Source organism: Chiroxiphia lanceolata, chromosome 8 (assembly GCF_009829145.1).
Source record: "Chiroxiphia lanceolata isolate bChiLan1 chromosome 8, bChiLan1.pri, whole genome shotgun sequence".
NCBI classification, from domain to species: domain Eukaryota; kingdom Metazoa; phylum Chordata; class Aves; order Passeriformes; family Pipridae; genus Chiroxiphia; species Chiroxiphia lanceolata.
In genome coordinates, this window is record NC_045644.1 from 12,749,551 (window position 1) to 12,773,607 (window position 24,057).

The window sequence follows — 24,057 nt, forward strand, 5'->3', positions numbered from 1 at the left end:
ACCACTGTTGGGATGAGGGCACCCTCATTTTTCAGTAGCAGCATTTATTTCCCCCAGCTCCAGGGGAGAAATAAAGAAGAAGAAGAATGACTGATTATATTGCCCTTTTTCTTTTTTTGTTTGTTTTTTTTTTTTTTTCACTTCTTTTCAACCTTCCAATTAAGCCACGAAGTATAGAAGTCAGGAAAATAAATCTGCAAAACAGTCAGCAGTGTTCACCACTGTGGTGGTGAGTAACAGAGCCAGTAGTACCTTCTCATGGAGAGGACTAATGACCTACAAAATTGATCACTGTTGGAAAGCTGCAGTCTCTCAGATGTCAGCATCTCTTCAGCATGGTCACTTGTTCTTATAGTTGTTTTCACGGTAATTTAAGGTGCACCTTAAGAGCTGGGAGATTTTAGTATTCCCAGTTGATGTTTAAGGTAGAGCTTCATGAGAACAAAAGAGTTTTATTAATTAAATGGACTTAGGAATGTTATCTCCTATGGAAGGCAACTTCTATGGAACAGGTCATACCTGTGTAATTAAACTCTTTGCCCTCCAAAGTAAGGTAGCCACATCCAGATCACTCGTTGGGACCTGTCTTTGGCCCAAGCTAACTTCTCAGCTATGCACAGAAATCATTTGGGGCAAGGGCTACACAGCCAGAACTACAATCACACTGAGACGCATGATTAGTATGATCCCATTCCCTGGAATTACTGCGGGAGTGTTGTTGGAAAATATGTAGCTTAACAGGCTGGACAGCCATACAGACATTAGTTTAAAAAAAAATTGTTATAAAGGTCCCTTATAGCCCCAGCAGCATTCAACCTGTGAATCTTCAGGAGAGTGTCCCTTCTGGCCTTGACAGCAGTATTAAATAATGGATCCTGGACTCAACATTGAACTAAACATTTTGGGCAGTGTTATTAACAAAAGGGAACCTGCATCAGTAGCTGCTGCTAAGATGCCTGTGGAGGAGTTTCTCTGCACCTGCTGGAGCAGGAACCCAGCTGGATGTGCAGTACAGATATGAACCATGAATGTGGCATCTCCTGGATTTCAGTAGCATTGAGCTCATGCATTTGACTGTAGACTGGCTTCAGCTTTTGTAGGTTTTTCTGGAAGCTCATTTTGCTCTAACTGCACACAAGACAAATAGTCTGCTGCTAAAATGAGATGAGTGGGGCTGTATCACAAGCATAAAGCATTAGTCCCCAGCAGTCTGGCGCCTGTGCTCTTGCCAGTGGTGGGAGGGGCAGCAAACAAACCAGTCTCACTGGCAGCAGAAAAGCTTCTGGTGAAATCTAAAATAATCTGTTTCATGTTCACCACAGCAACCAGCTAAATTTTGTCTTTAAAGCTTTTTTGCCCTTCCAACTTCTTCCTTTTCTTTCACACCTGAGGAACTCAGTCGATCTATCAGGGGCTTGCCCAACTCTGTGTTGGCAGCTTGGAAGCGATGGGATGGGGGTTCAGCAACTGCTTCCAGTGACACGCCTGCTCTGCTGCTATTTCTGTGCAGTGTGGCTCCACAGGAAAGCCTCCTCTGTTGCACATCACAACTGCCTTGGCTCTGTGGCTTAGCAGTAATTTATGGATCCATGTTTCTTTTGAGCTTTTAAAAATAATTCCGATTGAAAGGGTTTGTTCTGGCTCCAGCTGAAGTCGGCAACAAGGGCTGTGGGGACTGGTGTTTGAAGCAGAATTGGGATACCGTTGCCTTACTCAGGCAACTTTTACCTCCCTTCTAAATACTGAGATTCCCCCCCACCTCCAAGTCATCTGAGACCAGCCAGTGCTCAGCTGTGTGGCAACAGGGGAGAGGAGTGGCAGGAAGCGAGGGTTTGTTCGTTTACCATTACCAATCCCATTGGAAACTAGCTCCAAGCCCCATGCAGAATTCCAGTAAAGCCCTGTCCTAAAGGGAAAACCCAGGGCCATTCAAAGCTTGTGTTTTGTTGGCTTGGGCACAGCATGCTTCTGGGGCCTTTGACCTCCTCCCTGTACGCTGGCTCCTGCCACAGCTCTTCGTTTGAGCTCTCTGTGAAGTGGAATCTATCACTAATGTCTGATATTTTTATTATTTGTAGGGGGGACTCTTAAAAGCTGGTAGCAATTAGAGCTTAAACGTCTTGGAATAAAAAAAAAAAAAATCCCAAGAAGGAAGTTGAATGCTAAGCAGATGTGCAGGCACAGCTGAAATATGCTGGCTGTCTTCTGCTTCAGAAGCAACCTCATCCACATCTAGCTGCTGTCGGGCTGGGGCAACTGAGAAGTGCTGCTGCTTTTATGCTGCTTCCTGGGCTGAGAAGCCCACATTGTGGACCTGTGGGATTGTTTACCAATTAATACTTATCTTGCCCTTTTATTCTGGCTTAGTTTTGACAAGGAGAAAAAAATTACAATTTTTTTTTATTATTATTTGATGATGGCTAACAGAATTGGGTTTTTATGGTGAGTTTGGTTCTTTGAGATCTCACACGGGATATCTGTAGATATGGCTACCGAGGATCTAAGTTTAAAGTCCCTCTCTTCTTTGGCAGACAGATCTAGGGTAGCCCTAAGCTTGTGGTAAGTGCAGCTTAATAGCTCTGTCTTTAATTATTGGGTGTTTCAGCCTTTTGCTGCCAGCTTGGATGGGGGCAAACTTGACATCTTCCCAGTTGCTCCTGCAGTACATCATCTGCTTGATTTATCACTGCTGTACTCAGGTTCTTCTGTCTGGAAAAAGATCTGACAGCTGACTGAAGTTCATAATCCTGTTCCTGAAGGCAGTGGAAGTCTATTCAAAAGCTAATAGACAAGTTGCTGACAACAACTCCTTCACACCCTTTTCCGTGCATGCCCCAAGTCTGTAATAGAAACATGCTGTATATTCCCTCCATAAGCTACACCATAAGTTACTCTGCCAGATGATTTCCTGTTATACTCTACCAGTGCAGAGCCCTTTTCATTCTTTCTTAAATGGTAGTCCAAAGTAAATTATTGTAATTTACCACAGTTTTTGTAGTGTATTGTGACAGTGGACTGCATGGGTTTGAGAGTCAGGTGGTTGAAAGACTTCAAATTTTTCTCAAGGCTGCCACTATAGAGAGCTTATTGTAAAGTAAGCAAAATACTGAATCCATTTGAGTTCCAGTTTTGTTCTACACAATGAAAATTGTGTCCCTGATCTAAAGAAAGGATTTCAAAATCTCACCATTCTCTTAGTGCTGAGGAAATGCAGCAATGTGTTTCTTGAACTTCTGGTTTCCACTGGGAAAGTTTGAGAGCTGTTTCTTAAGGTTTGTATCATGCTAGCAATTTCTCAGTTATATATGTACTAAGAATCTATTCCTGATGTTTGACTGTCTTGGAGATATTCTGCAGTTCAGAAGACAGTAACAAGTCAAATAGACAAGGCCACCAATATAGCTTACCTCTCTCTCCAACTCATTGAAGGGTACATCTTCTCTGTTATTAAACTGGTAGGTCCAGATCAGGGTTCCTCATTGCAAATAAGTTGTTTGGTTTTTTTTTTTTCAAATTTCATTTTGGAGTTGCTTATCAGATTTAGGAAAGTCTTAGAGTGTAATATAAACACCTCCATCTCTTCTCCAATGCAATATGAGAGTAACAGCTGTCATTCTGCTCCCTCATCCCACAGAAGGGGAATGCTTGCTGGTTCTTGCTTTAAAAATGGGGGCAAACCTGCTAAGTTTTAAAACATGCTTCCAGTGCATTTAAGAAAAAAAGCAGCACTTAACATTAGAGGATTATCTCCAGAATCCCAAGCCAAGTATATACATCCCATTTCACAGAGGGGGAGGAATATCTTTTGACCTTGTTGGTAGCAATTCCATTAACTTTCTCTTTAACCAGATCTGTGTCATAAACATTTGCGAAAAAGATGGAACTTTAGTCATACTTTGAATGTACCTTTATTGGAGCTTTGTACTCTTTTCCAGGGAGCATTATTTGGCTGTTGTTATTTTCCTTAATATTATTCCAGGGTAACAAGATGTTTGTAGAAACTTACATGTGTTTGCTAAGCTCAATCTCTGTGAGTTGTCCATTGGTCTTTTGGCGATCATTAACAGCTGCAAAGCTAAATAGTTTTGCAGATCTGAGGCTTAATAAGTCAAACTGTCTCTTGATATGTGTTCCCTGTTCTATTGGGAATAAGCTCGGGGCATATCCTATTCTGACATCTCAGAATTGGGTCACCTACAGATCAGTTTCCTAAGTTCTGTAAATCCCCTGAAACATAAAAATTAACTGGGTGGTTCTTATGACTTGACCTTCCTCTGAGTCCCCATCATGCCAACACTACTCTTAAGAAAAACTTAATGTATCTTTCAAAGCTGTCTTTACTAACTCTCAGACTTTCTGATACGACTGGTTTTTGACTGTTTTCTTGTGTCTCTAATTACTTTCTGTTTTTATGGCTGCCCTATGATTGGATTTCAAGTTTGGATGTCCAGTTTGTCTGAGACTCCAAAAAAGAGCGTCACTCCAGGTAATTTCTTGCATCTTGGTGTTCTGCATGCTATTAAAAAGAGCATTCTGTTGTTCAAGCTGTGTGTGATTTTTGGAGTTATCTTGAATGTGAGTCTCTGACAGTGGATACCAGGATGTGTTGTCTTGTCACAAAAATTGTTTTTTCGTGATGCACGATTTCTCACAAGGAAGAACTTTGCTTTTCTGGTGACTACCTCACCTTGATGTTGCTGCTAGCAGTGGTTAGTAGTTTGCTGTGTTTTATTTTCCTTGCCCAACTCAAAGCCATAATCCAAGGCAGCTTCCCTGCTTGTGGTGGGTTGACCCTGGCCCCAGCTAAGTACCTGCACAGCTGCACTCTCACTATTCTGTGTGGGATGGAGGAGAGAAGAAGAGGAGTAAAACTGAGAAATCTTATGAGTCAAGACAAAGCAGAGAAACACGACTATGTGTTCCCTATCCTTCTGAAATGTTCTTTTGCATTTCCACAGTAAGTAGAAAGGGTGTTACATAAATAAGATGGGATTCTGACAAAGTTGCAAAATTTTCAAGGGAGCATCAGACAAGGAGTTGGGAAGGAGAAGGGAGCAGGGGAACAACTTCTAGATGAGGTGTCAAGGTCTGGGGAGAAGTAGTCCCATACAAGGCAAAAACTAAGAGATAGACCCTGTGCCTGCACAGGATGCTGGGCTGGTCACCCTGTCAGTTAAGGCTACACATAGGTCTTGGGGGAAGGAAAGATGGAAACGCTCCTGCTGCTTTCCATACCACATTTGGTAAATATTCAAGTTCATGCCCTGTTCAAAGTATGTGAACAAAATCCCACCATCCTCAGCGGATGAGTGCTTACTCGCCTGGAGCTTTTAGTGAGTAATACTGCTATGATTCCAGAAACACTATCCTTGACAGAAGTTGAATATAACCTTGGGAGGGGGGGTGCTCTACTCATCTTAGCAGAATAGGTCTAATTTCAGGGTGGTAGCTGGATATAAAAGTGCAGAAATATCTGAAGTATTTAGTCACAGGAGCCTGTTGGTTGACAGGTCACTGGGAAGTTGAGACAGAAAACAGAATGAGACTGAGCAGGAGAGAAACATGTTGAGGAGGAGACAGAAGAGGTGGTGTCCCATAGGAAAAATGACAGGAACCCTTCAGATTACCTGGCTTGGGGGGGTGAGGTAGTGTTTCTCTGACTCAATGCATCTGTTGGGACTGTTTCATTGTGTTTATATATAAAATGGCAAACTGAATGCCAAAGTTTTTAGCTTTCTTGAAAGGCAAGGAAGCAAAATCTTAAATAGATACAAATTTTATCCCTTCTGCTGACTGCTTTTAGCTAAATGCATGTTGCTAGTTTAGCATAAAAAAAATCTGTGTGTGATGATAGTGCAAATATAAGTGATTAATTGCATTGCATGGTGCTCAAGAAGGTGAATGTTGATATATAGTGCTGCTCAGAAGTGTTATGTACATTTGGCAGGTTCTTAGCTCTCCACGCTCTTCTAGTTAATGTGGCCTTTCAGTTTGCTTCTCATCCAAACGAATACCCAGCTTCCAAAGCAGCTATTCTTCAGTACAGATCTGCCATGGGCTGTATCCTGATGTGTTAAGCTGGCAAAAAAGGCTTGAATTTGGATATGATCTTTACCTGTGTAGTAAAGACTCATATATGTGTCTTAGGCTGTGGCTTGGGGACAGTTTCATGGTGCCCAAGCTCTAGCTGAGGTCATGAACCTGCTCCATGAAGTGGAGAGTCTAACCAAGAATTGCAAGTGATTTAATTTCCTACTCTGGAAAAAGATGGGTGCCATACAGCCACATCCAGAGAGGTGCTGTGGTGGGGCACTATATGGGTTACCCTGACTGCTGTTAAACTCCTTGGCTACTCTGCTCCATGCCATGTGTTGAACTACTGAGCAGGACTAGGGCAAATACTAGAGTATATAGGTGACTTCAGCTTGGTGGAAGACCCAGTTTGGCAGCTGTGTGAAAATCTCCAAGCAGTTTAACAGATTTGTGTGCAAATACTTAAGTATTCTTAACTGTTGCTACCTGTAACCTAGTTGGTTGGAATCGCTGTTTGGAGAGCCAACTTTCCAAGAAGGAGTGGAAAGAGGACTCAACTTCTTACTTTCACCCTCCTGCCTCTAATTTTTCTTGGCTCAGTTTTAAAACCTAGCAGATCAAAAATAAAAAATAAAAATCCTGAGACTAATAGTCTCCACTTGGCAAAGGTCAGCACTGAATTTTTCAGGATTTCGTTGGAAATGCTGCTGAGGACCGTGAAGAAAGAACTGAACTGGAGCACTTGCTTGAGAGAGTGCCTGCCATTTACCATGGGCCAAGCTCATGCTTGAGGCCCTCCCCTTAGGGGCTGTGTTTTGCTGCTGATTTTAGCTGTGCATCACACACACACCAGTGCTGGAAGCCACGGTCTACCTTAAAGCTGCTACTTGTCCCAAACTCTTGAAACCTAGATCTTGGTTCTTCAAGTGCTAGGAAATACTACACGTGTCTTGTGCTGGGGAGTGACTCCAAGCATCAGGTTAATTTTCTGCTGCTGTGAATGGTGGTCATACTCTTTTCTTGGTGGCAATGCATGCTGTTGACATGGGCCCCCTGTAATTTTTTTGTAACAGCAACCCAGGGGGCCAGGAGGGAGTTAATGCAGCTCATGGAGTTACCATCTAGACCAGATTTTTGGCATGTTTAGCCAAAAAGATAAATACTGGAGTTTTGGCTACTCTGCAAGGAAGCTATTGCTCCATATACTGAAAGGCTTGCAGAGCACATGAGCACTGTGGAGTTGAGGAAGGTGGAAGGATGGATGCTCACTTAGGGAGAAAGTATGTTAATCATGGCTGCTAACCCAGGGTGAGAGGATTTGTGTGCTGACCTGGCCATCACTGGGTGTGTAGTGCTCAACCCTGTTTTATTCTTGGACATTCTTTGGGATTTGGACAAGGTTTTAGGCCAAACTTCTCTGGCTTCAGGTCTTCTGAATCACTTACAAGGTCAGATCAAAACCATTCCCTTTCTGCTTTCCACCCCATTTCTGTTTAATAGCAGGGTGTCACCCGCTTCTGAAATTACAGAAATGATAATCTATTAATAACCCATTTGATAGACTTGCCCAAGTATTTATTTTCTTCTCTAATGTGGCAAAGGGGTTTTTGCCAGGACTCTTTTATTGCTAAGACTTTGAGACTGGACTTGTACTGAATTTCTGTAGTAACTGTGGGTGGTGATGAACTTTTGTCTCTGTCCCAAAAGCTTTGTGGCTCAGGTCTGCTATACCAAGAGCTGATGAGGTCTGAGGTTAAATACTAGAACTGGGGGGATAGCTATCTGGTGGAATGGTTGGAGATGAATCCCATTTACTATTGCTGTAAGCTGTGAGTGGTCTTTTACCTCCAGGAATAATAGATGTGTAAATATATCCTTAATTTTGGTAAGTGGGAAGGGGGCTGAATAGTGATAGGCTGGAGTGCAGGAGTATCCAGGATATGAGTCAAAGCCCCAGCTGCTTAGGGCACATTAAGAATATCAGAAGGACAAAAATCCAAAATGCCAAAACAAAAACCCCTCACTGAATAGAAGAGATCCTAGACTGAGGAACACAGTTCTGATCTGAATCCGTATTGTTCCCAAAAGAGATTTGTAGCAGGCTTCATCAGTCTCATCCTACTGCTCACTCTAGGAATTGGTTATTTTAGGAACTCCTTTTCCAAGACCCCTGCGAGATCATGAACTTTTGTATACTCTTGTGTGCATTACATGGCAAACTCTGCTTTATCTTTTGTGCAACAGACACTTAACCCAATTTTTAGGCAGACCTAAGCTCTCTATCTTAAAATACTTTGGGATAAATCACTGGTGGAGGCTCAAGGAAAACAAGTAATTTTAAGAATGTTTATTTATCAAAGTCATGTGGTCCTTCTGATAAGAAAGAAAAGAGGTAAAGTTTTTAGGGGAAGCTGGGTGGATGATTGCTGTGAAGAATTAGACAGATTTGAAGATTTTAAGTAGGCTTGCTGCTATTCTGGGATTTTTTTTTCTCTTCCTCCTTCCCCAGAAGGAGTTTTCCAGAGATTCATAAAGGTTTGCCCTTCAAGAACTGGCTTTAACAAGAAACCGCAGCTCTAGATCCAAGCTACCACAGTTACTCCTCCCTATGCGTGGAAAAGTGCAGAGCTCTGACACTGTCATACGGAATGCCGTGACACTTGGGGACACGTCTGCCAGACACCCCTGTGTGCAGACCCTGCACATGTCCTCAGTTGTGCCCATGTCAGAAGAGCTGGACTACCTGCCAGTTGGTTGTTCAGCTGTGAGTCACCCTTATGGCATTCACTGACCGTTTCTGTGGTTTTGGCTGCCTCTGCAGAGCTTCCACTGACCAGCCCAGTACTAATTCATTTAGTCTCAATCTGTAAACACTTGATTGATAATCATAAAAGAGCAATATAAAAGCCTGTGTGCTGTATGGATTAAAAGAACAGACATGTTTATAGCCTGATAACAACAGAGTAATCTGGCAAAGATCAGGAGTCTCAGATTTCCATATCCAGATGATTTTATTTTTGGAGTCCAGTTGGTGGTTTTAATTTTTGGCTATTGCAAAACCATCGTAGGTCTTAGCTGTTGCAACACAGGAGGAGGAGGATGATGTTGTTGGAAGGGGTACTGTGCGCACTTATTTAAGAGGCTTTCACAGTAGTTGCTGGTCTCCGAGTACAGCAGGAGGAATGATGCTCCCTCCTCGCTGCCTGGTGAGGGGGACACTGTGTCACTTAATAGTGCCAGCTGTGAAGGGCATGACGAGCTCCGATGACATTTCTGCTCAGCCCCAGGAAGAGACTCGCTGAGGTGAGGAGCGGGAGGATTGTAAAGTGGAGCCCTATGGAGAGGAGGAGGGGTATCCTCAAGACTTTAACCAGGAAACGGACTCGAGGCAAAAAGAAATGGAGAGGCAAGCAAACTCTTATTTCAGCCAGCAATCTGTCTTGTGCTCTGCTATGGGGAGGGCTTGCAAGTTGGAGCTAAACCAAAACACTAATTCTGCTTTCTTGGAGGGAGAGGAGGGGGGACCTTTACCTGGCACATCAGTCTTATCCTATCCTCTCCATTTCTCCTGCCTGGGCTGAAGATGCTTTTAAAAAAGTAGGGCTATCATGTCAGGGCAGCATTGCAGCCTGCATGTGAGCTTGCTGGGGAACTCACTCCACTCTGCATCCCTCTTCTCTGGTGTGCTCACACTGAGCCCGCTGTGTTCTGTGGTACAAATTAGACCTGAACTAATTGGAGGGATGCGGAAGCGCCCACGGCAGTGGGTGTAATTGGTGCTGTGCTCCCTGTGGTGTTGCCTGTCTTGTTCTTTTGAATCCCTTTTTGAGGGCAAGCCTGGAGTCTCACATAGTGTACCAGCAACTTTGTTGGCATCCTAAGTGTCATTGAGGAGTAATTCGTCTAAAGATTCTTGTGGGGGATGGAAGGCTGAGGAGGATTAAAGTCTTTTACCCTTCTGACTGTGCCTGAAGGGAATGTAGTAACAACCTAAACCAGGCTACCCAGAAAATGTTTAAAGCTTTTGATTACTGGAATGATCTATGTCCTCTTTCCTCCTCTTCTTCTTCCTTTCTTTGCTCTGTTACTGAAATCTTCCCCAATGTGTAGTACCTAATCCTGGATGAGCATCACTCTGGGAGCCACAGGGACCCCACCCCTCGAAAGAAGGATATCCTCTAGGCATGATCTGCTGTACCTGTAAATGAGCAAGTTTGTTTGACCTTGGTTACTTCCTAGACCAAGGAATTTATCACCCTATTTTTTTGGTGCTAATAGGAGCCCTGTAGCACTTATACAAGCTTCTGTTAAAACAATCTCTTAATTGTATACGTTCCTCCAGCCACTGTAGCGACAAAGAAATCCTCCTGCAGTGAGTAGCTTATCCAAGGCAGGACAGAGTAACGAGCATTTTAAAGTCTTGCTGGATTTCAGATATCTGTATGCAGATATAACCTGTCTTGCTGGACTGTTGTAAGTGGGTTATGGCGCGCTTTTTTGGGTTTTTGGGAGGTTTTTTGTTTGTTTTGTTTGTTGGTCGGTTTGGTTTTGTTTGTTTATTTTTTATGTTGTTTGGTTTTGGTTTTGTTTGTTTGTTTTTTTTAAAGCCAGAGTTGTGGTGGATTTGGAGTGCAGATTCTCCATGTTTCCTGGCAAGGGCACTCCCCTGGCACACGGTTCCTGGCTTGGCCTCAGTGGCTGCCGGTGGGGTGTTTGCCAGCCTGCGCTCCAGCTTGGTCTTCCTTGTTCCCAGCAGGGACACGTGCATCACTGTTCCTGCCACCAAGCCAGTGCTGCGTTTTGGATTTTTTTTTTTTCTTATTCTACTCCCATGAAAACTGTCTAGGAGGTTAGAGAAAAGAAGGCATTTGGGTTGTGGGTTTAGCAATTAGCTTTCTGCATGTCCTGTGCTCCCCTTGCCACTGTTCGGTCCCTCATTTTTCTTTTCCGCACGTGGAATTCTCTGCTGGTGCACATGCATAAACATAAAGCCATGATGGCTTTTGTTTCCGTTTCAAGAACTTGTATTCATCTAATGAAGACTAAAATGAAGTAGGGGTGGTAGGTGTTACTTGTATAAATAGGTCAAAGGAAGATTATAATGCTGCCACATTTGCACTGGATGAGGGACTGTGTGAGAAACAGTGTGAAACAGGGGAAAGCATCTTATTGCACTGTAGGCTGCCCAACTAGCACTGGTTTAAACCAGAATGTATAAGTCAAGGTGATTCATCATGAAGAGAAACATGATGCTTATTTGGAATGGACAGCTATTGTGAAAATTTTTAATATAAATTTCCATGTTGTCAGTTCATGGTCTTCTCCCCCTATCCCTACTACTGGCTGTGGTTCAACTATCTATATAAAAGCTAAATCTCTTAAACACAAACTTCTAGAGGAGATGACTCCTCTTTAAAGAAAATTAACTTATGTAACTTGAGGAGAGTCAGAGGCACGCTTAGGGAGCAAGGAAGTCTTCTAATTTTCTGGATTTCTTCAGTCTGGTCCAAAGGGAGGCATTGTGATAGTGCTTCCTTTCAGGAAACAGTTGAATTAATTGCTTTTTGTTCTAGGATTTTCATTTCACAGGATGCTGCTTTAATGGCTGATGCATTCTTTACCTCTTTCTTGGCAGGGATGCTAATTACTTGTCTGTAGAATCACTTTACATCTCCAGCCCAAATGCATATGGACATCCTGGGTTTGGAAATATAGAGCCCGGCATCCTGTTCTTGGCTGTCAGTCCCTTGACTTTTCTGGTGGACAGTTTCAGACCATACTGATTCCTTCCAGTCTGTTGTAGCCAATTTGTCATCAGAAGTCCAGGAGACCTGGAGTCTGCTCCTGGCTGTGCCCCTGTCACGTGAAATGGGACATTCAGCAAGTCATACATCTGCCTCTGTTTCCCCTTTCCATCTGCATCTTAATCCAGAGCGACTGCCTCTTAATATGTAAAATATATAATAATGTTGGTGTCCCAAACTGCTGTAATTCAGGTAACCTGTAAAATAATTTTGCATTCAGGCACGTTGGCTCTTACTTTGTAAATTGTAGGTGCTTTTTGCTCTGGTCTGACACTTCGAAGACTGTATAAAATGAGGTTAAGAAAGGTTAAGAAACCCTGATGTCCAAAAGGTTTTCATGGCTTTTCAAGGCAGTTTCCAGGCAGAGCACAATCAGTCTGTGCCTGGGCTTGGGAGTGTAGAGGCCCCATCTGTGCTGTTTATGTTGCATCCGAGAGCCGAGACGCGTCTCATACGGCGAGCAGAGGCACAAGGTCTCCCTCCACATCTGGCACAGTGGTGTGCCTGCCTTGTGACTCCATCTCGAAATGCATGATTTCGGTTTGGGGGTGAAAAAGTCAGAAATAAAAAAAAAAAAAAGAAGAAACAGCAGCAGTATGGGGGAAGGGAGGTTATTTTGCACCTTTCTTGGCCCCTGTTTGTGTGAGAGCCTGCTCTCATTCATAAATGGCTCTGACAGCCAAAAGTTGGTATGAAGAGAAACCGAACAACTGGGGAGGCTGGCTCCAAGAGCTCCAAAAAGGCACCGAGGGGCGATGGAGAGGGGGAGCAGGAGCTTGCTGTGCCCCTGTCCCGCTCGGGGCTGCTCTGCCGCGGGGAATGCGGAACTGCGGAGCTGGCGGGGGGCAGGCGGGGGGTGGCCGCGTTTGAGCAGGGATCTGGCGCTATAACTTTTTTTCTTCTTCTGTTTCAAGTAAACACTCTTCCCCGCCTTCTCCTCGCTCCCTCCACCCCACCTCCCTCTCTTTCAGTCCCGCTCATGTGTTTCTATTTAAGGGCTGCAGTGCAGACGAATATGATTGGCATCTACAGCCCCCTCTTGACTTTCAGCTCAAGCCTTTAGAGTGGAGAAGGAGCTGAGCCGCCAAGGGGAGAGCTGTTTTTTCTTTGGGTTTACTGGGGGGATGGCTCAGCTGTGGATTTATACTGCTTCTGCCCAGGATTTTTCTCTTTGAATGGGAGCAAGGATTGTGGAAACCATGTTGGGAAGAGGTTTATTTTCAGAATCCATCATGAAACTGTACAACTAATTCACGTTTTTGGCTTCTTTTTATATTTTTTTTTCCTCCCCTTTTTTCTTGTTATTCTCTCCAATGTCCCTCTGTGCTGCTGGGTTGTGGGCCAGAGGAGGCTGTTTCTATATGGCCAGCCATTTGGGGATATGCTGCGAGCCAGGGTTGTTTGCTGATTCGCTTGGCTCTGGTGACAAGTTGGCCTGTTCTGAATCGGATGGACGGAGGTCGCTCTCAAGGAGCCATGGCTGGAAGCTGGCTTACGGCTTGCTTTTTCCCTTCCCCAGGTGCTGATGCTAGCTCTGAACCCATGATCCTGGAGCAATATGTGGTGGTGTCCAACTATGAGAAGCAGGAGAACTCTGAGATCAGCCTCCAGGCTGGAGAAGTAGTGGATGTCATAGAGAAAAATGAAAGCGGTAAGTGATATTTGCTGGTTTTCCCTCTTCCAGTGGTTTCATTTTTGCATGTGTTCCTCTGCTTTCAGTTTCCTCATCACTACTTGTAGCTAGCTGTATGTTAGCTCCATCTGGTACAGTTACTATGTCTGGCAGTGGATGTTGAAGTTTCTCAGTGTTGATTTGGGCTGGGGGCCAAATGTTGCCTTCTACTGTAAGAATGTTTCATAGGTTTTGTGTATTAATTAGCCAAGGTACACTAATGGAAAATGAAGGGGAAGGAGGGAAAGATCTGCACCTACCGAAGCTGATGTATAGTAGGCTGCTATAGTTGCCTTGCTGTCTCTTCAAGTTTCTGTCAGTATTTCCATTACTAACTCCCTTTTCGGAGGATTTATAGGATGAGTGTTTAAAAATTGCTTGGGATGAAACTTGGCTTCACAGCCTAGCCCATGGCCCAGAGCTCAGTAGGGAGGGGAGAGAATGTGCGTAGATAAATACGTGGCCGTGCACAGTTTCAAAACTTCTTGCAGAAGTGTTAATTGGGGAATTTTGAGGCAAGGAGGCAGAGGCTGTCATGTAAAAGCAAGATGAAATCCTTTCTTCTGCCATTTGTGGAACAACCAGCTTCCACTTGGAAAATGAGACTTTTGGCAAGTGTTTGTATAGATGTCTTTTGTATGCTTTAACTCTTGGATGCCTTGTAGCTTGAAGCTGAGCAGAACAGATGCAGGAGACTGTGTACGTGTGAGTGGTTGGAGTTGGTTAGCAGCTGGTTTGAATAACTGCTTGTCTTTGGCAGCTCCCCCTCCTTCCCTCCAGCACTCCTTGTGTATTAATCCAGAGCTGTTGTCCAGGACTGATTTCCAGCCCACTCGTGACTTGTGTGTCCTCATCCAGAGGAGCTGCTGACATTTGGAGCAGTCCAAGCAAACGCTCACATTGTGGTACCTCCACATGCAGGGCTCTCACAACTGGCTGGCTCTGGAGCGTGCTGGGCACGCCAGAGCTTGGGGAAACTAGGACACCCTGATCTAAGATTCAAATCCAGCTTCCAGAGCTTTGAGCCAGGTTATCCACAAAGATGACCATGCATTGTTGGGGTTTTTTCCTTCTTTTAATGGAGTGGTAATTTCTCTCCTGTATGAGAGCTTGTTTGGCTCAAAGTAATGCAGTCATTTGCTGGCTGGTGATTTAGTGTGGTGTCCAAAAGGATAGTGTGTGGAAATGCACTGGCTAGTGTGCACAGAAATGCCTGTCTCCTGGGTACTGGCTATATCACTTACAAAACTAATAGAAACCAAACTGTTTATCTGCCCCACTTTAAAACAATAGTTATGATTGAAGGGGGAAAAATGTCTTAGCTTTTTAAACAGTGTCTGGGCTAGTGAACAAGCATCCTCGCTTCCAAGCCTGGGGCTCCTCGTTGTCAATAGTGGGTGTTACTGCCATCAGAGCAAGCCTGGTTATATTCTGGCAATTTATATTCATGATATCCCTGTCTTGGCTAATGACTTATGGAGCCATGGGAATTGGGTCGTTAAATAATGCAAGAAGTGTCTGAATTCCAGTTACAGTTCCTTTGTGTTTTCTTTTAATGTGGCCTCTCTGACTTGCATAGTTCACACCATATTGTATTGAACCACATGGTATGGGGAGAGAGATAGAAATGGAGAATGTCAGGGTTTGAATTTAATTAGTGGGTCCAGAAATGTGACTCTTCTAAGAGAACATCCTTGAACTTGGATTACACTTCTTAAAACCATATTCTAATACTTGGCAGTCAGATTTCTTAATGTCCATGTAAACAAGGAAGGAAATCTGAAGCCTGGAGCTCCATGCTGCGATCTTGCTCTTTATATTCATATATGTGTAAGATAAATATATGTATATCTTAAAAAAAAAAAAAGGAAAAAGGCAAATAAACACATAAGTCACAGATTGGTGATGGAGAGAGCATCACTTGCTTGGATCCTGTTGAAACTGTTCTGGTAGGGAAATCATGGTTTTGTTGTTCCAAGAACAGGACTCCAAACATGCTCTTATTCTCTCCTAGGTTAGGGGTACCACACAAATGACTTTAACAATATGACTTCTTGTCTCTTCAGCTATAACTGAACCTATGAACGGCATGTAATTAAACTAGAAAAAGTTTTGCAAGTATCAACTTCCTAAACTCCTTAGTGTAAGCAAGCAAACCTAGGAGATGAGATTACGACTTCTAAGAACATAAGGATATACTTTTCAAGAAAATATGATTATTCGACTGTGCACATGTGTAGTAATTTATCTGACTGATTGTTATGGTGGCTTGAAAATGTTGTGAAACTAGGCTGCTCCTTCTGATCCAGACAAAGGTGATGTAAGGTGTTATGCATGTCACCTGCAGCAGGGGCAGTTCTTTCTGTGAAAGGAAAGCAGAATAGCTGGATACCTTGTTAGCTGGTCGCTGAGAAGTCCCATCAGGCTGGACAGTATATGTTGGATGTGCTGCTGGCCAATATCTCAAACTTCCTTGTGTGTATATACATGCATATAGCATATCATGTCTCCTTTGGGTGTTTCTTTAACTGTACTTTGGGGTAGTTAGATATGAAAAGGCACAGATGGCTGCTTGATTTTAAAACCTTGCCTGAATAGGTTTGCCTGCTGGGGCTGAAGGACACTTAAATGGTTCTTTTTGTTTTCTGCAGTGGGAAATACCTTAATTTGGCTTTGTTGCATGGTTTCATAGGGAAGAAACACCTTCTCTTTACTGGTCAAATGTCCCTAATCAAGGAACAATGTCTTTAATCAAGGAACCTCAAAACTAGTTTCCAAACAATGGTGCATGTTTCATGTCCTGCTGGATGTCTTCTGCGCACTTCTAGAGCCTGAGCTAGAGCTACCATCTTTTCAGATGTTTGCCTCCAAATTGTATGCACTCCTGAAAGGAGGTAAGCTGGGCTTTTTCAAAGGCCAGTGTATACAGCAGAGGTAGAATGGGGGGAAAAAATCTGATATTTAATTTATTGAAGTCTTATCTGGTTTTCATCAAGCTCCTTTAACTTCTTCTCAAGTCAGTGTGTTGCACTTACAGTATAGTATTACTCTGTTACTTTTCCCATATAAGAGACAGTATTTAAGATGTCTCACAAACTGATATACACAAACCCATTTCGTAGGGTCTTGTCTCATAATTGGTTTTCTCTTTCACTGAAATAGTTGGATAAATTGTCTTCATTATTGTGCCAATAAAAGTTATGACTTGGACATCATTTGAAGTTGAAAGTTCTGTCCAGTATTATGACTTAAAAGCGAGGTCATTGTAACATATGTGGTGAATAATTTCCAAAACCCTTCATCTGGGTTATGAAGCCTTTGGGTCACTATAACCTGTTTTTTGCTGCAACTGCCATGGAAGAAAACCTTGCTAGACTGAAGTATTTCTATACTTCAGAGCAAGATATTCAATCATGTACCAGCTCTCAGGCTTCAGCATTTGATTTTTCGCTGCAAATACCGATCTTGGCTCAAAAAAATTGTTCTTTAGACCTTAATTCTGATTATAAGAGACCCAAAATGCATTTGTATCTCATGAATATTTATCCCTTTCTTTTTTCCTTAGCTGGGGAGGAAAATCTGCATGTAGCAATAGTCACAAATGTATCAGGAGAAAAAAGGAGGTTTACAGTCTCTACAGATGTTGTCTGTGAAGTCTGTAGTTACACGGCTTGTGTTTCTTGCTAGAAGTGACTGTGATTTGTTTAAAGGCATGGTGTAAGCAACCTGCCTGGTCCAGCACTATCTAAACATTTCTGAGTTGTTTCAGAATAACTGTGAATAGTTGACGTAAGTCTTGTCTGTCAAGTACATAGGCTTCTTTTAAACCTTAACCAAAAAAGCCTTGTGGAGTGACTTAAAAAATGTATTTCTGCTGCAGAAAAGAAATGTTGTGACTTTAAAGCAGGAATCTGACAGATTTCTTTAAGGTGGAAGGGGGAGGGACTGAGCCAGAGCAGCTCCCTCTCTGCCAAGTTTTGCATGGATGTGGCTTGAAATGGTCAAGCTATAAACTGTGGTGGCAGTGTTTGCAATGGAAAACCTGACAGACAGTGAAGCATAAGCATAATCCTGAGCAGCTCTGCCTCTGCTGCTGCTCTGCTTGCAGGCAGGACGGGTGCTCTTTCCTTGCAGCCCCCGGGAGCTGTGTCTGCAGTGGAGGCGTCGTGGGGTGGTGTTTTCAGCTGGGCTGAGCAGGACCAGAGCCATTTCCTTTGCAATTACATAACTGCAGACCAATTTTTGGTATTATAGTACATGTAATACGTAAAACAAAGCTATTATGGCTGGTGTAGCCTTTTCAGGACCCAAAGGGATCTCTGGGAAGGGAGGCTGTTCTTCACTCTTTATCTGGGATGTGGGACATGTACTGAAGTATCACCATAAGGAAGGTCTCTGCTCGTCTGGGAGTCCTGGCTTAGGGGTCTTGGGACTTTCTGGTAGTCTGCAAAGTGTCAGGAGACTAGTGTGTGCCTGGCAATATCCTCTGCTGCCCCATTTGGTTTCCTTTCCCTTCTGCTGCTCACTGCCTGCAGTCATGATGTAGGAAAGGGACATAGAGAACCCTCAGCTCTCTTGACTCCTGGGGATGCACTGGCTTCCCTATTGCAAACTCCCTCTTCTTGGATTGGGGGCTTTTTGAGTTAGGCTTCTGACTCTTCATGGAGAACATAGCACCCTTTATACAAAGCTGTTGCTTTCCAGGGTTTAGTAAGTGGATTTATTTGGTACCAAATGGGGCCAAGAGTGCTTTCATGATTGACTACTGCATCTTGGCTAAAGGTGCACCCTTAAAGCGTTCCAGGTACAAACAGAGAAACATGTTTTCTTGCAACTCATGGATCAATCTTGCATCTTTATATCCCCTCTGCCATGCCTGTTTTTGCAAGTACCATTGACTTTTAGTCCCCTTTCTTTAGTGTAGGTGGGGCTTTTGTTTTAAATTTTGTAAAGATCACCATTTCTGTCTTGCAACTGCTTTTTTTCTGCTCTACCTCTTTCTCTAGGTTCTTGTCTTCATGATTCCCCCCCCTTTATACACAAGGGGGGTAGCATGGCACTGTGTGCACTGCTAGCAAATGTGTCTGAGCATTAGTATTATCTTGCAAAAGCTGGCCAAACCCCAGTACACTTCTGTTTATTCTAACAGATAAGTGACAATCTAGCAGTTTTCTAGGCTTCGAATGTGGCTGTAGCGCTACACCAAATTGCAAATGCAGTTTCCTAGTTTGCTTATGAATTGTCAATAGCTTTACATCCACTAGTCAGATGTGTTGCTAGTCAGTACATTTAATTGCCAACATCAAGCTTTATTTCAGGTGCAATTGTGCATGTTGGCTTTCTTTAAAAGGTGCCTTTTTTGTTTACATAGCTTTTCAAGAGAGTGTGGTTCATCAGATATGAAAAAGGACTTGATTTCTGTTTGTACACACAGCCCAGCCCTGCCCTGCTGTTTGCTCTGAGAAAGCTACTTCAGTTCTCTGTTTCCATTTCTCTCCAGTGTGACTGTGTATTTGAATTTTAAACCTTGTAAGAGACCAAGGTCATGATATAATAAGTAAATACTCCCTCATATAGTAGCCCCTTCTCTTGGTCAGTCCTTGAGCTGTGCCTGGAATTTGAGGATGAGAAACAAACACTTATGTAGTTTAAACACCTTTCCTCTAGCACTGTTGGCTTTATCCCAGGGGACAGGTTTAGGTGAGTGACCACCACTAAATACTGGGGATGGCTTGACTAGCTACTTCTGTACGTGCCAGTGCTCATAACTAACAAGCAGAGCCAAGCTTAAGGAAGGACCACCCCAAGCCCCTTCTTCAAAAACAGAGGTCTGTAGCCTTCAGTGTCCTATTCTGAATGGACATGGCAGGGCTACCTTGCCATGTGTCCTGCCTTTCTGGGCCTGTCACCAGCCCAGCAGCAGAGGATACTTGATCCACTTATGATTCAGTTCCTGTCCTGCTGCAGTTTTCTGCCCAACGTATGTACTAAGGCAGACAAACACAGGCTGTCTGAGGAGGCAGGGTGGGTGATTTGGAATTTTTGGCTAGGAGTTACTGGAAAGTTGTTTAATGTCATAAAAAACAGTGTTTGTAGAAGTTTTCTCTCCAAACAGGGACAATGCTGGCAAAGCAGAGATGCTTTTCTCCTTCAAATGCTTGCAGCTCAAGGGCTGGAGAAAGGCTTGTCTGGGCAGGCAGACGTTCAGAGATGTCTGTGTTGAGGGTAAGGATGCTCAATGGCACTCGCTTGTCTCACTGCAGCAGTGTCTTTGTCTTCAGGCTTTTAGGAGACAGTGATCAAGGCTGATTCTTCTCTTGCATTGTTCTGCAACAGTATAAGCAAAGCATCCTGTTGGTGCATCTAGTTACAAAGGGTGGGTTTTATTTTAAACTTCAGCTGCCTTGGAAGCTGCTCTCTGGAGGGAGCCTGGGTACTGGTTTTAAAGTAGTCAGTGGAAACATAGTATTGATAGGATGGACAGGGTCGTTTAGACTAATCCAGGCTCTATGCTGGCTTCAGGAAAAGCCTGTGGCAAGCTTAGAGCAGAGAGGTAAAACTGGATGTGATGACTTGCTTCTAGCCAAGTTTTTGCTGGAAATCAGCTCCTTTCTGGGAATACAGTGCCTGACCAACCCTGCAAACACTGAAAACAGGCACTCCCTCTTCCAGTGGCCTGTTTGCAAAATGTTGAGTTGATGGAGAGAATTTACTCTCACACCAGAAACAGCCGGGTCAGCAGGAGATGAGGAGGAGCCCTCCTTCCTCTGCTCTTACCCCTGGGAGCCCAAGGGTGGGGTGACACTGTCTAATGACTCTAGCAGATGTACTAAGCTGGAAACAGCCCTTGACAGCATACCGTGACCTCTCTGGTGATTGTTTTGTAAGCTATTTTCTGACCCCCTTTTTTCTTGCCTTTTTTCCTAATCTGATTGAATTTTTAACTCTGTGCCTCTGAAAGGCTAAGGAGGATGGTAGCTGCTTTCTTTTTCTGACTGTTTTACTTTCAGCAGTCAAAGGATGTTGGTATGGCTCAAGTCCTCCTTAGATTTTTCCAGAATTTAGCTTGTATTTACTGTGCCCAGAGGGAAATCATGCCACAACATTTCTGAAGTAGTTACATCTGAGCTGCTGTTCAAGGCTGCCCTGTACATAGGTTTGAAGACAAGCTGTTTGGGACTGAAGTTTCTTGACCTGTCTATTGCTTGAGCATCACCACACCAATGTATCAGCTGAGCTGGGGATGTTGCTGCATAAAGCAAAATGCTTGAATTAGGAATGTGTTATAATATTTATGTTGCTATATTGTGATGGGTAAATGGCTTTCCTCTGCCCCACTTGGTAACTTACATGGCAATTGACATCTGTTTCTATGTTTAAGAGCTTGAAATGTAGTTTCCTGTGTTGGAACCAAAGGAGGGTTGGGGTTTTTTCTGGGTTTTTTTGTAGTTGTCCTCTATCACTGTGGCAGATGAGGTTGTTCTCCATTACCACTTTTGAAATGCATGTTGTTTTGTGACTGTGCAAAGGGATTAAGGTGGACTCCTGCTTTTCTGCTGGTAATATTTGTTCCAATCCTGTGACAAAGGGATAGTGTCCCCTTAATTGTGCTGTGACATTTCTGTCACTTCTGGGCAGCTCTTCTGCATTTCAAAGACGTCCTTGCTTGGTTTTCCTTTGCCCAGCTTTGAATTGCAGTTGGTACTTGCTCTGACTTCTTGATGACAAGCTCATTAAGAACCCTTGAAATATGGCTGTCTGCTAACACTCTGCCCTTTGCAGTGCCTGGCTCTGCTGAAGCTTTCCTGGGACACCTCCAGGCTGTTCTGGAGCTCTGCTAGTTAGGGATGTTTTGCTTGTTGAGATGGAGTTGTTGATTGTGGCTTGTGTTATTTGGTCCCACATGAGTTGGGAGCAGTTGAATGTCATACTAAAGTGATCTTCGGTGCATTTATAAAGCCCTGCAAAAGTTAACTAGCAATGATGTTCCCTCAGGTTCATAATTGAAGTTTTAAGTGTAGTAAGAAACAAATTACTATTTTCTAGGCATCACTGCCTCATTTCTTATCCCTATAGAGGGTAAAGAACAATTAGCAAGTAATAGGGACACAGGATGTCATGGGTTCATATTCCTCTAAAGCATTCTCCTATTTAATAGTACCTATCAGATCCCTTTTATGTAGTGTTTACTTTTAACTTGTTTTAAAGAAATGTCTTTCCAGATTGATGAAACAACTTCCAGTTTGAAATTGCCCCTCTCAAACATATTTTCTCAAATGTTTTCAGCTATAGTGTGTGGTTTGTGTTAATTTTTCTAGTCCTACTTCCATTGTTTTTCTTAATCTTGGGTAACTGGTGTTCTGACAGGGCTAGCTCAGTTATGTGGGGGTTTTTTTCCATTTTATGGAGACATCTCAAATCCAACCACTTTGACTTTTGCATTCATTTGCCTTTTTTTTAGCTGATGTCATGCCTCTGTGGGACAGCTCTCCCACAGAGGGAGAGTTAGGTGATTGCTGTGAATAAGAAGTTTCCAGATATATTAAATATTTACCTCCAGGGCTGAGTTTTTTCCATGCTGTCATCTAAGCATCCCACTGAAGTAAACAGATTCCCTTTTTAAACTTCCCTCCACCTGGCTTGACGTGGAACAAAATACTACCCATTTAACTGTAGTCAGATCTCCAATCTCTCTATAGATTAGGGAACATCTACATTTCTCTAGTTTCTCAAGAAATAGGAATGGGAGCCCAGCGAAAGGAATTCCCCTCACAAAACCCAGTGGAGCAAGCACGCTTGCCAGGGCAAAGCCTTCACACAGGCAGGACTGAAAGAGGTTCCATGTGGTTGCCAGGTCAGCATACAAGGAGTCTTTTCTTGTCTCCAAACCACAAGAAATGTAGTTCAAAGGAGGGGAAAAAAACCCCAGTGTCAGTTCTTGCAAAGATTGTTTCTTATCTGCATCTGTTTTGGTTTCCCTGTATCTGAGGCACTGAGACCCTGAAGACCCCCTCTAGGAGCAGGAGAAGGACCAAGCGTGTCTGGACTTCATATTGCTAGCTGTAGGCATAAAATCTGTTCCACGACTTCTGAGACTACCCTATTAGTCTGTCTGCTGGGGACAGGGTGGGATGTGACCACCGAAACCATAGACTTGAAGACTTAGTTGTGTATAAAGGCAGTTTGGCCTCAGAGGAACAGGACACATCATAAGCATGGCGAAGCTAAGGTACAAGCACTGCTACCTTTAAGTTTGCCATATAACACATCCAGGTACTCCTGAAACAGCAGGATTTCTATCAGACCTCTGAAAACTTCAGTTCCAAAATTTCCAGCTGCCTGAAAGTTTCTTCCTCTTTCCCTTCTCATTCAGTCCTGTGTGCTGAAAGTTTATGCTTAGGCAGATAGTTAAATTCTGTGTTTCTACTGCATACCCTGTTTGGAGCCTAGGATGGCAGGCTGGAAAGGAAAAAAAATTGACACAGCATCCCTGGTTGAAGCGTTTACTCATTACCTCCTTTGTTTATGCAGTCACTGCCAGTTTTGGGACCCTGAAACCTGCCCCAAGGAAATGTTTCCAAGGAAAATCTGCTTTTAATATTAGAATACATAAACTTTGTAATGATTGAGTGTCCTATATCAGCCAAATAGGTCACCAGCTCAGCACTTCTGCAAGAAACTACCTGGGGCCAAGAAGATACAAGTATATTGTTGAGACCTTCCAATGAGACCTGTAGTTACCCTGTGAGCTAAATTCCTTCAGATGTGACTGCTTTTAAAAAAACAACCAACCAAAAAAAAAATTAAAAAGCAATTACTTAAAATTATTTCAGGTTTTTTGTTATATTAAAGTTTCTTTTAAGAAAGCAAGTCAGTGAAATGGCTTTAAATAAGCCCCCAAAATACTAAACTTAATGCATAATGACTGACATGTTCTGCCCTTTGTTCTAGTTAATCAAGACAGGAATTATACACAAAGACTTTGCCTCTTGTGGTGACTTTTGGGCCTGTTTTTCAAAGTAAGCAAAAGACTGATGGTGCAGTTTCGTTGTGTCAGATGAGGACAAGATTAATAATGGATGGAAGAGATTTTTTTTTTTCCCAAGCTGCACAGCAAATAAGCAGTTCCAATAATACTTTGGCAGCAAAATGGAAGCTGTAATCATTAGCAGACATGTTTCAGTTATGACCAGCAACATAACACCATGCTTTTGGTTTTCATGTTAAAAAGAGTTCAGTTTCCCCACAAACCAGTTTCTTGTCCATCTTCAGATTTAGCAAAACCTATAGAAGTAATTGCCTTGCTTAGGAGTTTCAGAATACAATCAGATTTAGGAGGTGGCTTGACAAAGAGGTGTAATGTTGGCTCTTCCCATCCACCCCTCAGGCTGGGACATCAGATTTCCCAGCATTCTTGATGGAGAATTTAATTATTTTTCTGGTAGAAAGATGTTGGCTCATGGTTGGATTAACTGAAGCACTTCTGGAAGAGGCAAGGGATGAGATGGGCTCTCTTGGATCTCTTTTTTACTGGCTGGCTTGTCATTA

At 43.2% G+C, this 24,057-nt stretch overlaps 1 protein-coding gene across 7 annotated transcripts in view; it reads left to right on the forward strand.

Annotated features, from left to right (window-relative positions):
* SH3PXD2A (SH3 and PX domains 2A) overlaps window positions 1–24,057 on the forward strand; it is a 260,591-nt gene that overhangs the window by 173,325 nt on the left and 63,209 nt on the right. For 4 of the 7 annotated variants that reach the window (XM_032694529.1, XM_032694531.1, XM_032694536.1 and 1 more), the window contains 2 exons: window positions 4,439–4,486; window positions 13,357–13,488. In XM_032694529.1, coding sequence (XP_032550420.1) covers window positions 4,439–4,486; window positions 13,357–13,488 — 180 coding nt within the window. Of the gene's footprint in view, window positions 1–4,438; window positions 4,487–9,271; window positions 9,337–13,356; window positions 13,489–24,057 lie in introns of those variants that run through there. The other 3 variants (XM_032694530.1, XM_032694532.1, XM_032694533.1) reach the window with 2 other exon arrangements.